The 16,025-nt window shown below is 33.2% G+C and overlaps 1 protein-coding gene across 1 annotated transcript in view; it reads right to left on the bottom strand.

The window, feature by feature from the left end:
- Positions 1–5,466: 5,466 nt before the first annotated feature.
- Positions 5,467–16,025, bottom strand: part of LOC133173965 (DNA primase small subunit-like) — a 21,161-nt gene continuing 10,602 nt past the window's right edge. The window contains exons 6-13 of the mRNA XM_061309024.1: positions 15,179–15,240; positions 14,968–15,080; positions 13,083–13,186; positions 11,839–11,971; positions 10,425–10,494; positions 9,732–9,790; positions 7,292–7,396; positions 5,467–5,669 (exon numbers count right to left, since the gene is read on the bottom strand). Coding sequence (XP_061165008.1) covers positions 5,650–5,669; positions 7,292–7,396; positions 9,732–9,790; positions 10,425–10,494; positions 11,839–11,971; positions 13,083–13,186; positions 14,968–15,080; positions 15,179–15,240 — 666 coding nt within the window. The 3' untranslated portion in view covers positions 5,467–5,649. The remainder of the gene's footprint in view (positions 5,670–7,291; positions 7,397–9,731; positions 9,791–10,424; positions 10,495–11,838; positions 11,972–13,082; positions 13,187–14,967; positions 15,081–15,178; positions 15,241–16,025) is intronic.

The raw sequence follows: 16,025 nt of genomic DNA, 5'->3' as shown, positions 1-16,025 counted from the left end.
GTAATGTTTAGAATGAAATACAGCAAACGCGCACAAGGAAAGTGATATGGAAAAATCACTCATATATATGTTTGTGAAAATTCCTACTATTAAAGAAACATACATACAGATTAAGCAATTCAGGCCCGTAGGAAGCAAGTTCAGTTTGGGGTATAGTGGTCTTTCTCTGTTTCTGCACAAAATTTGAAAACATTACGTTGAAAAACTGTACAAATTTGGAGAAAAAAAACTGTTTGAGTTATCGTGTGACAATGGGCATACATACAGATATATACATAGACAGACAGACAAAGCTGCATGTCCCAAAAAATTATAGATGCACGTCTTTCTCATATCTATACATATAAATTAATAAATTTTGCAAATAAATTCCGAAACGGGTGAACCAGAGTTCTTGCTTACTTCTCTATGAATACACTAGATAAAAGATGATGTCCGTAAACTATATTCAGATTTCACTCGATTAGTAAGTACCGTGCATTAAATTAAAAGTTTATTTTCATTTTCTATAAACAGCCCTGAAATGGCAAAAACGTGAGTACGATGGCGGTTCCGCTTGGCGGATCTAAGTTATATACTGGCAATTTTTAATGGAACTGACAACAAGCAATCGTTTATTTATTTCATAAAACGTCATCACTGAATTATTCAATCAAAACTTGATTTAAATGATATAAAAGAAATAATCTGTGATAACCAACTTAAAAGGGAAATCTGCAAATTATTATCGTCATTCACCGATCTTAATATTGACGGAAACTTCTAGAACATCATGATATAGCATCGAGTCCGATGTTAAAAAGAAAAAGCTGCGTGAACATAAAAAAAGCTTTTGCATGGCCGTAGGAACCGGGGGGGGGGGGGGCACGGGGGGGGGGCGTGCGCCCCCCCCCCTAATAATTTTGCCGATATATAGATTACTATAGTAAAAAGAGCTACTATATGCTTGTGCCCCCTCAATAAAAACGTCTGATGACCTTTTTTTTTTTTTTTTTTTTTTGCTTTTTTTTTTTTGCTTGTCAAGGAATTTTTGGTTGATAGTGCCCCCTCAACTGAAAATGTATGGCTGTGCCCCCCCCCCCCCAAACTGAAATTGCTTCCTACGGGCCTGTTTTGTGTCACTGAAATAATGGTATATCAATGATAACACTCAAAGTTGCGAATATGTTTATATATCGAAAGACTATTAGTAGGTTTTCCTAATAAATTAATCGGTAAAATTTGTATATTCCTCACTGAGAGCATAGTGGCAACGAACCCAAAGTACAATTTGTACTTTGTAATAAATTTGCATTAATGAAAAGAGAAAGTTAATGAATAAGGTATTGTTCAAATACAGTTAATTAAATCTGTTGAAATTTTGTGCTTTAATCAATACATTTCAGTTTTTGTTTCTGTTTTTTTTTTCTGATTACAGTCTTTTGTATCAATTGTAAATACACGGACTATTCATAGGGCGTTAAAAGCTAATCTTTACCCTCCCCCCCCCCCCAAAATCAATTTATCATTAAAATGTGCATATTCGCTGCTTTTATCCTTGAAGAAAATGAAATAAGAGCACCTGAAAAACAATATCTATAACATAGTATGACAGGTTTCACAATAATCGTCAATTAATGAAATTGTTATTTTCCAAGTTTTTACAAAGGGGTGGGGGTGGGGGGTGGTGACGTATATCTACAGTTACTTCTGCTCCAAAGCAAAATACGGGATTTTGAACAAAGTATTTCTTCCTGCTAGAAGCCTGTAGGCTGTCAGTAGAAACTACAGAATATATTATTGGAATTTTTCTGTCGGCAGTGGTATAAATTCAATTTCCCGCGCTTGCGCGGGATTTCAACTAGTTGTACAAATGGGAAGGCCTTATGAGTTACCGCGTGACAGCAAATGTGTTCACAGACACACAAACAATGTGATTCAGAGGACTAAAGACTTGCCCATTCACTTCTCCAATAAAAGCCCTTCTGTTCTCAAAAGATTTTCCTCCCAAATATTTACTTGTAAAACTTTGAATTCATAGACCACGGTTTGAAAGGACAATTTCACTGCATGGTGTTGCTGATATTAATGTGACTTATATACCCCCGGTATTTCTATGGAAAACTTTGACCACTTTCCTGTGGTTCCACCTTGGGGTCATGATTTGAACAATCTTGAATCTCTACTCATAATATAGTATAAATTTGATTTTGTCTCTTATAGCCTGACACGGACCTCTAAAAACAGAGGTGGGATCAAGTGCCATGGAGGAATAACCATCCCGGCCGACAGGTCACACCCATCATGCGCTCCCTGTCATGATCTGGCGAACAGAAAAATCCGTAGTCAATTCAGTGTGAAAATAATGACCTAACAGTTTGTATGAAAAACGTATGTCAACATTCGACCACTTATTTGTCATTATACTGCCTCGTTTTAGAAATTGTTCGCACGTAGAACATGTTCTGGAAGACATAAACTCCATATGCAGGTGATAATGGTATATTGCTAGCCTACATAAATAAGGGAAATTGGATGATGGAAAAGTTGAAGTCATAACGTTTATCATGAAGTTTAGTTAAGGTCTTTCTCAAGTAAAACATCCAAACCTGAAACAGATATACCCGCCTCTGTGGTATCTTTTATTTCGAGTTCAATGGGATATTTCGAATCAACATAATATTGTTAACTGATAAAACGTCGTCGATGTATCTAAATGTCGAATGAAGGCCTAAGCAAGAGACTTCTTCTTTTCATGTAGAGGTTTTAGAATAAATTCTGCTTCATATGAATACAAAAACAGGACTGCTGATAAATGAGCACAATTAGCACCCATAGAAATCCCAACAGACGATTGTTGGCAGGCCTGGTCTCTGAAAACCACCTAGATAAAACTCAAGCTCAACCTCGAAGTACTTTTATCTAGAATCAACATGATATTTTTTTTTACAAAATAAGTTTGAAGATGGCCAGTAACAAGGTAATCAAAATGAGTTCCAATTTTATGAAAGAAGCAGTTGTCTATGATTTAATTGTTTGCATATATAAAAAGTTGACTGAAAAGTCGTACGTTTCGATGCTATTGATTCTAGGAAAATTTTGTGATTTCAATTTTGCTCTAAAAGTTCTCGAATATGATATGACCACAGAGAATCTGCCCTTAACAACCCTGCATACACAGCACACTTAAGAGTTCTTATTCCATGGTAGAGTGATCTACCCTTAGATCTACAGTGAAATAAATTAAAATCTACAGAATATTTCTCAAATTTTAGTCAATCCAAGTATTCTAAACATTTCATTAGGCCTCAGTGAATTAATTGAACACTTTCTCTCATTTAAGTATGCAACAGTGATTTCTGTTCATCTTTGGTTTTTGAACATTTTTCCATGGGGTAAATGGCTGGTACCCATGTTGAAAAAAAAAGATTAACTCAATATTTACATCTTTATACAATACATGTATTAACTTTGTCAATGTCCAGAAAAAAACTTCACTAGTGTATAAAACGTCTTTAAGTGACTAAAAAAGTTACAGTTTGGTGAAGACTTAATTTAATCATTATCATATTCATGGAACTCGTCTCCTAGTAGACAAGGAGTAAAGATGATGATGTGCACCACATAATAAATTTCAAAATATGATCAACTTAACCCCATACTGAGGCCATTTTGCTAGACCCATGGGATATGAATTTAATCATATCAGTATATCATCTACTAATTACAATCATGCAAACATTTTGCCTGCTAGATGTCCATAAATATACTGTAGAAAAATTTCACAGATGTAATGGAAGAAAAAGTGAGCAAGCTCACATACCCAACGCTCCCCCAAAACTTGACAATGCAACACATAATGAATGGCATGCTGCACTTTAAATACAAAGTACAATTCAAAAAGGGGCATTACTTGCAAAATACATTGTATCATCACATCAAAACTTCTTATAAGGATATGTATATAAGGACATTCAAAAAAATAATGGAATCGGAATTTCCTGGAAATATGCACAATTACACACTGTGTCCTAAATATCTGCAAAGTTTGACAAAATTCTGTGTAGGAGTTTAAGAGTAGTTGCGCTGACAAACTGTTCATCTTTATATTCAAGATATGGCCATTTTGGTAGGTAATAAAATTTTACCTGCTAGATGAAGTATATTTTTAACACTGCAGTGTATTTTCAATGTATGACTAACTTAGCCCCTCGTTTGTAGAGGGTTCATGGCTTTATACAAACATGCTAACAGTTCAACATAATGTCCAGGACTTTAAAGTTTTGATGGTTTTGGTCCCCCTCCTCAAGCCACAGGAAAGCAGAGATAACAAAATTAAAGATTTTTATTTCCTTTACACAAAATTACCAAAACTGGTTAAAATTGCATCTGTCATTCTAGAGAAGCTGAAATTTTTAAAAAATTTACAAGTGATGGACCTAGATGGACAAAAATAGAAAACAATAGGTCACCTGAGAGACACAGTCATGATTTTAAAGTTTATTCCATGACTAAACACAGAAAGCATCTAATAGTCCAACAAACAACAAAACATGATCAAGTATTGGCATCATTTTACTTCCAAATCAAAAACAAATTCTTTCTAATTACCACATTCATCCAGACATTTCTTTCGTGTCATTTTTCTCAGATCTAAAATAATTGTTAATTATTTCTTTGATTCCAGCTTCCTTTTTTTAAACAAAGTCTGTTCCACTGATACAATTCTTTCACAATGCATTCTATCTTATTTAATAGTGAGCATTATAATTTCACATCTTATGGTCATTTACAGAGCTGCCAACTTTATAAAATGAAAAATCGTAACTAGGAGGTCCAGAGGCCGCTTAGACCCGCGACCGCTAGATATTACTTTGAAATGATTTAGATCACAATTAGCATAGAGATGGACGATAGCAATACAAACATGCACTGTAAGTACTATAACTTTTGTATTATAATGGTGAAAACTGATGGAGGACAGCTATGAAATACTAGTATTTCAAATGTTTGACGGAGAGAAATGGAAATCGTAAGGATAAATAAATAAATCGTAAGGGTTGGCTGCTCTGCATTTACTACAGAAAATACATCAGTATGTGTTTTGTGACTGAATAAAACATAGCAACTTTCCACCTGTTAACATAAGATGCATGAAAGTTTTGGGTATATAAGGCCTAACATAAGAAATTGTTTGTTTGCAGTTGCCTACTGACACACTTAAATGCACCCAACCCAAACTTTTTTCCCAGTCATTTTTTGAGATTATTTTTTTGGTGTAAGTTTCAAGTTTTCAGGATATTAAAACCATTTCATTTTTTATTTTATCAATTGGTGACTTACAATAAGTGGAGCTTATTTACATTTAGTAACCCTTTGAAAATCTCTATGATTTTTTTATCCAGCAAAAACCTGAAAACTAAAATCTATTTTTTTTTTCTAGGGAAAAAAAAAAAAAAAAAAAAAAAAAAAAAGAGATACATACCTACCTACCCACTCTAAAAATTATAGATTGGCAACTGCAAACAAAGAATCTTTTAAGCTTGCCTAATGTACAGTCACCTCATAGGCCCTGTTTACTGCAAAATGTACATACATATCAGTTTTTGTCCATGTTGTAAATACTTGGTTGTTAAAATAAATACACATTCATCAGTCTCCTGTGTAGTCCTAGAACTCCATTGTCATATCTGTGATGAGATGAAAGAGAAAACAAATATTTTTAGTCTTACATTTCAGAAATCTATCTGTAACAGCCTATCTCAGCATCTTTACCAATTTAAAATTATGGCTTTTAACACCTTATAAAAATACAGCAGAAATTTGAATATGACTCTAAAAACCTTCATAAACTTTTCTTATACATTCAATTAGCGAATTATCTCTCTTAGATTCATCACTATTCTCACAGTAATGCCATATTTTTCCACAAATGTCTTTCCTGCTATATAAAATTCTCTTGGCTAAATTTGTATACCACCATGTTTTCATCATAAATCATTTCAAAGTGTCAATTATCTCTATCGACTGCCATGGGTGCATGTGGTCAATGAAAAAAAACAATTTTCTTTTAAATGAACTGTTTCCTGTTTAGCTGGTTTAGTCATGGCTTGGCCATCAAGGTGGATGTTGTTTAAGTCCGAGGACAATGATATTGGCTTGACAATCTCACTTAAATAGATGAGAAGTCAGCTTTCACAGTTTTGATACATTATTGAAAGTTTTATCAATGCAGCCATGATAGATAAATATTATTTAATCACAAATATTCATTTTAAATACTACCACCAGGTATTAAAGTACAGACAGTAACTACTGGGTAGCTTTTTTGAATAATGTTTGTTTTCACATGCATTTACATGTGGGTACTTTCTAACTCTGTATTTTGATATATAATGAAATAATTTAAGCTGAAATTCCTTCAAAATATTCCCAAATATGCTTTAAAAATATTGAGAAAATAAATACAAAACGTTTATATTTTTATTGCAGGAAAGGTAACTCTATTTCATATACAAACTAGAAATATATATCCATAGAATGCCCTGTCCAAGGTACAATGCAATATGAAAATATATATCAATATATTAAGTTTCATGAAAATGTCTTGAATAGTTTCTTTAAAAGTTAGTTTTATACACAATAAACAGTAAAATCAAAGCTCATTGGGAAGGTCAAAGTAAAAAATTAAATAATGGCCACAGTTGGTAAATTCTCCCCAAATTATGTATCAATGCATAAGCTTAAATGTGTTTTTTGAAACTGAGGCAAAATTAATAAAATGTCAAGGTCATACATTTTGAACACAGTTGATTATTTCTCACTAATATAAGTATATGTTTAGATAAAAATATCTTGAATGGTTTCTTTGCAACTCATTTAAACACAAATTTAAGAAAAGTGAGGTCAAGGTCAAAGGGAAGACCAAGTTAAAAAAAATTGATGCAGTTCAACAGCAATCAACAAAATGTACCAGCATATGAAGTTTGATAAAAATATCTTGAATAGCTCCTTTGAAACTGAGCTAAACACAAATTTAAGAAAAGTGAGGTCAAGGTCAAAGGGGAGGTCAAGTTAGCATATGAAGTTTGATAAAAATATCTTGAATAGTTTCTTTAAAACTGAGCTAAACTCTACGTGTGATGGACGGACAGACGGAGGGATGGACATGACAAACACTATATGCCCTTGCTATGTTCATGGCAAGGCATAAAAAGATCAGTACTGATAAATAACACACGGTGGCAGTTCATCAAAAATGGACTGTATATACTATGTATTAATTATAAACTAAATAACAACAACTACCCACCACTCTGTTCTATGAACTTTCCCTTTCCCTTCCAAGTTTCCTCTAGCTTTTTCACAAACTTCTCAAAGACCTGGATGCAGTCTTTCAATGATGTTCGGTTAAAATCTAGTGAGATAGGAAAATACTTTTAATTAACTCAGTATTGACTCTAATGCTAAGACAAGAGGCCCATGGGTCTCAACATTCACCTGAATAACACAAGGGCAGGGGTCGAAATTAACGGGAAATACTCGCTAAATGCGAATTAAAAACAGAAATTGCGAGTTAAAAGTGACCTGTGGTCGCCAACTTTTGCGAGTGAAAAAAACCGAACTTTTTCGGATTTTTTTCGGTTTATTCCAGGGATGTGCAATTAGCATTGCCTCATGCCCGTGGCTACCATTTTTGGAGGTCGGGCTAGTGATTTTATGCACAGAGGTAGCCCCTCGAGCTAGTAGAAATTAAAATTACCAATGTAATACATGAACAGTACTACAGGTATTTTTATTCACTTTTTTGCTATTAAATTCCCAAACAATGAAAAATTTCCAGGAAGCATTCTCTTATAGTTCGTAAACCTCCATTATCTCATCCATTTTGCAGTACTACCTGACTTATTTACTTCTTAAAACGATCGTTTTTTCCTAATCCGAATTTCCTCCATTTCCTTGTTTACAGTAAATACATGTAGATATTTATGATCACATAGTCAACTAGAGGAAAAGTGTTATATGTGATTTTCATAAAAATATATTTCCAGTGTATTTAATGGTTTCAGATTTTCGCTTCAATTTAAACGAGATAGTCCAATGACCAGAAAAAAGGAAGATTATTTTTAAATTCATTTTTTTAATCATAGTTATTGATTTATATACGATTAAATTTTTCTACAGAGAATTAAACTTTAATTTTAAAAAGAATGACCTTAAGACCCTGACTTTTTCAACGATAAACTGATAAACTACTGTTTTATTTTCTTTCATTGTTAGTTGCTACTTCTTCCCCCTATGTTTGAGCTAGTAACTTTTTACTTGGGGCTAGTAATTTTATTGCTGCCACTACTGCACTAGTCTGTGGGCTAGTGCTTGAATTTTTTAATTGCACACCCCTGTATCCATTCAGATTTCATTTGTATAAAACAACCTAAATTAATTAAGGAGCAAATAAGTTTTCTATGAAATTATTCAAATAATTCCTATGTTAATTACTATGTGAAGAAAAAATGCTAGTGAAAGTTCAATATTGCTAGTAAAGCAAATTTCCACTAGCTAAAATTTGCTAGTGGTCAAAAAAGTTAATTTCAATCCCTGCAAGGCAATGTCAAACTTGAGAGCCTCATTTACAACACAATGATGTGGACAATAAGAATGTACTCTACTACAGGTGACTCTTGATCTCTCGAAGTCCAAGGGACCGCAAGAAAAGTTCGAGAGATCGAGGGGTTCGAGAGATTGAAAGTGAATAAAATCCGGAATTTTCAGTTCCGATCATCATTGTTCTACTATTATTGATACCGGAAGTATATGTTGATAATGTCATTGCACGTTTTCATTCATATTTTACAGGTAATTCACTTGATTTCAACAACACTGATCGTATTTTGAATAAATAAAACGATCTCTTTAAGTTTCAGTATTTATTTGTTCTCATTTCATGATTTCATTAAACCTGAATAGCAATCGTCGGTATGGCTACCCCCCGGGCTTGATCGGTTCCTTTACCAGATTTCTCGTATTAAATCGGTATTTAATTCTTGAGATAGGTTTTTTGTGCAATGTTTGTCATACTGGGATTATGTACACTCTAATAAAACTTCATAATCTATGGAAAATTATTGACGCGCCTCTTAAATTATTTTCTAAAAATTTTCGTCTCGCTGTCAAGTCAAAATAAGTTGTGAAGCAATTCGTTTATGATTTACCAATTATAACCGATTAATTATTTATATCAACACTCGGATGCTCACAGGTATAGTGTCATCTATGTAAACACCCAATTAACACCTCCATGCCAGCCTCAGGCGTTCACTGTTATCCAGGTAAGTCCAAGCTGCATTGATTTTACGCTTGATTGGCGTGTACACACGCGCAATCAAAACTTCGAGAGATAGAGAGTAAAAAACAATGAAATATGTGTGACGGGACCCAGGTCTTGTTTCGAGAGATAGAGAACTTCGAGAGATTGGAAGTTCGAGAGATTGGAAGTAAAAAACGGGACCGGAGGTTCACTTCGAGAGATCGAGAACTTCGAGAGATCGGAGTTCGAGCCATCGAGAGTCACCTGTACTTTGACAATACCCTTATTCTTCTTAGGGAGATATTAAATACAGAATTAATCTTTGATCCCCCTTTCCATTTTTAACTTAACAGTTAATAATTAATAATTCCTCCATAAAAACCTCAATTGTAGACCTACTTATTTTTGAATACTGCACAAAGCTCTGTAAAACTAGTCAGGTTACCTTTCGTCCTCTTGCTCGAGTCTTCCTTCTCAGTTGAATTTAGTTCTTCCAAAATATCACTGAAAGACATAGTACATAAACAATGAATAACGATCAAGTATTGTATGATAAAAAATAACACTAAAAGTCAATATCCATTCTACAAAATTTATCCTTTTGTATTCAAGCCAGTAAAATGCCGATATTGAAAGACCTTGATTTTCATTACACTAGAAAATTTTCTGTTAGTCTCTGCATTGATCAATACTTAAAATGTTAAAATTTCAAACTTAAGGATAAAGTGTGTCTACCAAACTTGAAATTATACCCCAAAGAACCAATATTTCCCCCTCTAACCACAAAACACATGAAATCAAGTGATTTTACTGTAACTTTGCCTGGCTTTTTTGCTCAACTCCCCTCCGAAATCCTTGGCATATTATGCCAATACAACTGTGGTCCGTATTTCACTCATTTGATGGTAGACCCTTAGAACTAATAAATGCATTTATTTCTCATCACATTTAAAAAAAACATCCAAGCAAACTACCTCAGAAATAAATGATGCAGTTAGAAAAAAGTTGTATACATTTATACTAAGACAAAATGATAACGACTGACCTAGAAAAAACTTTACTATCTTGTATTAAATTTACCTTTCAGAAAGATATGGCTTCTGACAGGTAAAGACCAATGAACAGAAATTTACTATACCTTATCAAAGGGACACTCATGGGGTCAAAGTCATCAACTTTCTTGGGATCAAATGGAACACACACTCTACCTTAAAATACAAGGAATTTCAGTATTCACATTGGTGTAACATTTATGTTTGAGATTGACACTACTAAGAAATGTAACTTGTAAATTTATTTAAATGACCAAAAAATATGCATGACACACAGTTCATGTACTGTAGATCACTAAATTTTCGCAACACTTTATTTTCACGAGATAGTCATTAACTATTAGTGAAACAAAATTTTCACGAATTGTGCTTATTGCTCTATATAATCTTATGAAATACTAATAAACGCGAGAATGAAATTTTCGCGAGGACAGTCTCACGTAATTACACGAAAATAAAGTTCTCGCGAATAAAAAGTGATTTACAGTATTTTACTGCAATGGCTGCGACCAATTATCTTCATATTAACAAAGACTATATTTATATCTGTATAAAATATTTGTATAAATGGATGAAAGTACATATTAAAATATTGCATTATTGATTCATATGTTACAGATAGAAGAAACTTACTTCCTAAGAAATCTGTTATACAGATGGCTTTAAAAATTCTGATCTAACTGGTTTAGAATTAATTAAGTGATTAACAGAAATAAGTTTTCATAAGCTATAAAGGAGAAAACATTCACTGAATGTTGAATGTAAATTGTACCATATTTTTTGGTTGGACAGGTAATTTAGGATACTAACCTGTCCAAAGACAAATTTCTATTTGTCTACTTCTGCACCATGTTGGATGATTTTTTTATTATTATTATTAATTCAGGTTTTTCATACAATATAAACAATTGTGTATATTTCTAGAGATTTTCAAATTTTGGCTTTTATGGGGCAAAAATATGTTTTTATCATGCATAGTTCTTTCAATTGTACAGTTGTTCAATTTTTACAAGAATTAAATAGGACAATTATCTTCAATTTAATTGAGCAAAAACAATACACATTTTGGTGTTCCTAATTACTGAAAATGTAAGTAGTTTTTATGTGTATACTTGTGCTATGACAAGGTTTTAATAAAAATATCATAAATTCTTTGAAACTGAGCAACATGCAAATTGAGGAAAAGTGATGTCAAGGTCATAGGAAATGTATCGTTTTATATATTAAAAAAAATCTCTCACTGTTTCAAAGAAACTAAGCTAAAAGCAAAAGGTAAAATAGATGATGCTGTTGAATAGCTCCTACCAGTATGTATATATTGAACAATTTCTTTGGAACTGAGCTAAATCCAAAGTGTGATGGACAGATGGAAGAACAGAAGGATGGAAAGAAGGATGATGAACATAATAAACACTACATCATTTTGTTGATTGTGGGCAACACTTGAAAGTCTACACTGTCATTGAAAAGTTCCTATCAGCAGGTAGAGCAACTCTTTACCTGTCTTGGGGTGAACACAGAAAGGACTCTTCAATAAATGGTTGACTCCTTTGCTGACATTAATGTCCAGTCGAGGGTAGCAGTACTGTAGCATTATCTCCTCCAGTACATATTTAGATCCTTTAAACTTATTCTGAAAATGGAAGAAATTTACTTTGTCATATACTTCCTAGAAACTCAGTACCTGAACACAACAGGATCACTGTGGTTTGAACATTATTTGTTGAACACCAATTTCTGTGGATTTTGTTGTTGAGTCGATCCCTGAAATCTAATGTTCATTGAATTTTGGTTCTCTACTACAATTTATACTAAAGAAACCTACTATGGTTAAGTATATACAGACCCCACCCCACCGTTGATTCACTTTTAGTGTATTTTATAATGAAAATAAACTAAATAAACAAGTAAGATCTGACATTTTGTGAATAAATATTTGTGACCAAGATAAACTAAAAATATGTCCATAGGACATGAATGTCCTGCCCAGGGGTTCATTAGATATGAAACATGAAAATTTGTATTAGAGATGAAGTTTGATGAAACTATCTGGAATAGTTTCTTTACAACTTTTATACACAATAAATAGTAAGGTCAAAAGTCATTGGGAAGGTCAAGGTAAAATAATTTGGACACAGTTGGTAATTCTCATCAAATAATCTATCAGTACACAAACTTAAATAAAAATATATACAATAGTTTCTCTGAAACTGAGATAAACACAAATTTGAGAAAAGTTAGGCCAAGGTCAAAGGAAAGGTCAAGAACAAAAATGTTGAAGCCATTAAACAGCTTTCATCAATATGTATAAGCATATAAAGTTTAATAAAAATATCTTGAATACTTTCTTTGAAATTTAGCTAAACACAAATTGGAAGTCAAGGTCAAAGAGAAGGTCAAGGTCAAAAATGTTGATGCCACTGAATAGCTCTCATTAATATGCATAAGCATATTAAGTTTAAAAAAAAAAATCTGAGTAGTTTCTTTGAAATTTAGCAAGGTCAAAAAAAAGGTAAAGGTGAAAAAATATTGATGCAGTTGAATAGCTCTCAACAATATGTATCAGCTGATGAAGGTTGATTAAAATATCTTGTTTCTTTGAAACTGAGCTTCACACTAAAGTGTGACAGAAGGATGGAAGGACAAAAGGACATATAGTACCACCTTAAGCCAAGTTGCCTAGTAACCTTGACAATTATATTACAAAAGAGGTCCATTTCCGGTTACTAATCCAATGGACTTACCTGATACTCATTTTTTACATATTTTTTCATAACATCCCACGCTGTTTTGGAAACTGCACCATCAAATTCCTTTTCAAAATTTTCTTCCAATGGAGATCTTAATTGTATAAAATTAAGGTTAAATTTGACTGGTACATAAAACAAAAACATATGTTATTGACAAACAGTCTAACCAGAGACCAGATTGAGTTGTTTTTGTTTTGAATATTATCATTCATTTCATCAGAAATGTATAAAACATGTATAGAAATATCAGGGGCAACCCGTATGAAGACAAGGGAATATATATGTAAAATTGTTCAATCTTTAGTTAATCAATGGAAGACAAAGGCACAAAATGACCAGACAGTTCAAAAACTTTTGTCCACACTTAATGGGTACCACTTGAATTCTACAAAAAAATATAATAAAATATGAATCTTCTCGCTTGTTAATTGTATTGTTGTGTGCACCTATTGATACACAGCTGTAATTTTCTTACTTTTGTTTCCAAAGTTGAATTTTTTTTTTAAAACTGAATTTTAACTACCCCAGTAGATATGCCCATAGAACATACTTGGAAAGAAATGTGCCTTGCTTCTTCTATCAGAGCTAGTATTAAATATTATGAAAGAATACTTTTCAATTTTTTTTTTTGAGAAATAGAACTGATACTTTTATTACATTTGTTGTTTTTTGTAGTATGGTATGTGATATAGTGATTCATCCTATCTAACTAGCAGCTAAATGAAGCCTTACTGCTTCATGTTTCTTCTCCAATTTGCTAACTTTATTTATACTATATTTATAATACATGATGTCTAAATTAGGTATGGTTGAAATCATAATTCAGTTGAATACTATGCTGGCAGATCTTGTCAGATGTTTATCTCCGTATCTTGTTATTACAGCATGCTAAAGCCACTGACATCTACGTGTCATCATAATATCTGACAAGTGGACTTAATTTTCGGACAAGTAAATATATTTTTCTGACAGATCAACATCAATTTCTGACAAGTCGACATCATTTTCTCACAAGTCGGCTTGCCAGATGTTGACTTGTCAGATGATGATGACTTGTAGAATATTATGTCGACTTGTCAGATAATGATGTTAACTTGTCAGATGAGATTTAGACTTGTCAGATGTTTATGTTCACTTGTCAGATACTTAATGTTGACTAGTCAGAAAAATATGTTGTCAGCTGATGGCCTATACTGGGCATGGACACATATTCACGGTGAATTTTTCAACACCTAAAATAAGTGTCAAGTTAACAAAAAAGATCTGACAAGTTGACATAATTATCTGACAAGACAACAAAAAGATCTGACAAGCCGACATAATTATCTGACAAGTGGGGGCAGAAATATGCCACCATAGAATTCTTCTCACCATTTTGTATCAGTGTATGAAGATTGATGAAAATATCTTGAACAGTTTTTTGAAACGAAGATAAATGCAAATTGAGGAATAAAAGGCTCAGGGTCAAAGCGAAGTTCAACATTTGGGCTGAACGATATGCCCCTTCACTATACGATACTTATTGCGATACTTGTGTCACAATTCAATTTTTTTTGATACGATACTTAAAGTCTGCTTTATCATTATCACTTAAAATTCTTTTTTCAACCTTGGTGTAGAGTTCCGGCATCACCTTCTGTGCTATATGTGTTCTACTTGGTATCTCATACCTGGGTTCTAAAAACTTAATCAAATGTTCTATGGTAGAAAACGGCACATATCACATACTAGATAACTTGCAATAGCCATGGTGATGTTTTGGCTTTTTTGTGAGTTTGATGAGAGTTTACTTTTTGCACTTTGATGTCCACAAAAGATTTTTAGACAGGCAAGTTGTAAATTACTACAATAATATTTTTCTATCAAATAAAAAGGATATTTTCTTCTGTTATTAATGATAAGACTTTCTTCCGTCTTTCATCATCACCCAAAAAATCCTGCTTCTTCACAGCATAATCCTCAAATCTGGCCTTGACAATTTCTAAGGAATGGCTGCAAACAAAAACAGGTAAGTTATTCAGCAAGTGTTCACATTGTGTACCTACAGCCACTTAATTCATTATGACTAATCAGACATGGAGAGGTTTTACCTGATAAATGGGTGAAGAGTTGGAGTATCCAGATTGACTTTTTTATTCTGATGTTCACCACCCTATAATTAGAGTACATGTACTGACATGTTATTATTTCTTAAGTCTTGATTTTTAAAAAACATAGGTAATCAGAGATTACAGAGCTCACCTCAATGAATGTTGTCTTTAAGTAAGGCAAAGTCCCACAGTAAACTAATAATCTAGGAGTGTGCATCCCTAGATGCAACATTTATGCAATTTTGGTCTGATAGGGCCTGCAGTTACTTGGGAATAGACTTATTTGAAAACTTAAAACTAGTCACTCATCCAGAAAATGTAAGTCAAATCCAGCATCCGAAGCAAGTTTTGAGATTGTTTGTCCCTTGATGCATCATCCATGCAAGTTTGGTTCAGATAGGCCTTATAGTTACTTGGAAATGAGATCTCCTCCAAAAACTTTAACCTGGTTACTTATCCGGAAAATGTAGGTCAGATCCAGCATCCAAAGCAAGTCCAGTAGTGTGAATCCTTAGATGTATCATCCATGCAAGTTTGGTCAATATAGGGTTTATAGTTACTTGGAAATGACATCTTCTCCAAAAACTTTAACCTGCTCCAAAAACATTAACCTGGTCATTCTTTAGCTGAAATTGCGGCATCTGAAACCTTGACTGGTACAATGAAACACACTAGAAGCATCCTCCATGCATCTCTGACTAAAATAGGCCACAGAAGAACTTGAAAAGAAAACTGCTCCAAAAACCTTAACCTGGGACGCCGACGCCAAGGGTATTACATAAGCTCCCCCAACTTCGTTGAGGTGAGCTAAAAAAATGACTACAAAGTTTTACACTCTGTTAGTCTG

This window comes from Saccostrea echinata, unplaced genomic scaffold (assembly GCF_033153115.1).
Source record: "Saccostrea echinata isolate AGI-Se365-2 ecotype Australia unplaced genomic scaffold, CSIRO_AGI_Sech_v1 ptg000056l, whole genome shotgun sequence".
Taxonomy (NCBI): Eukaryota; Metazoa; Mollusca; class Bivalvia; order Ostreida; family Ostreidae; genus Saccostrea; species Saccostrea echinata.
This window is presented reverse-complemented; position numbering and strand designations above follow the sequence as displayed.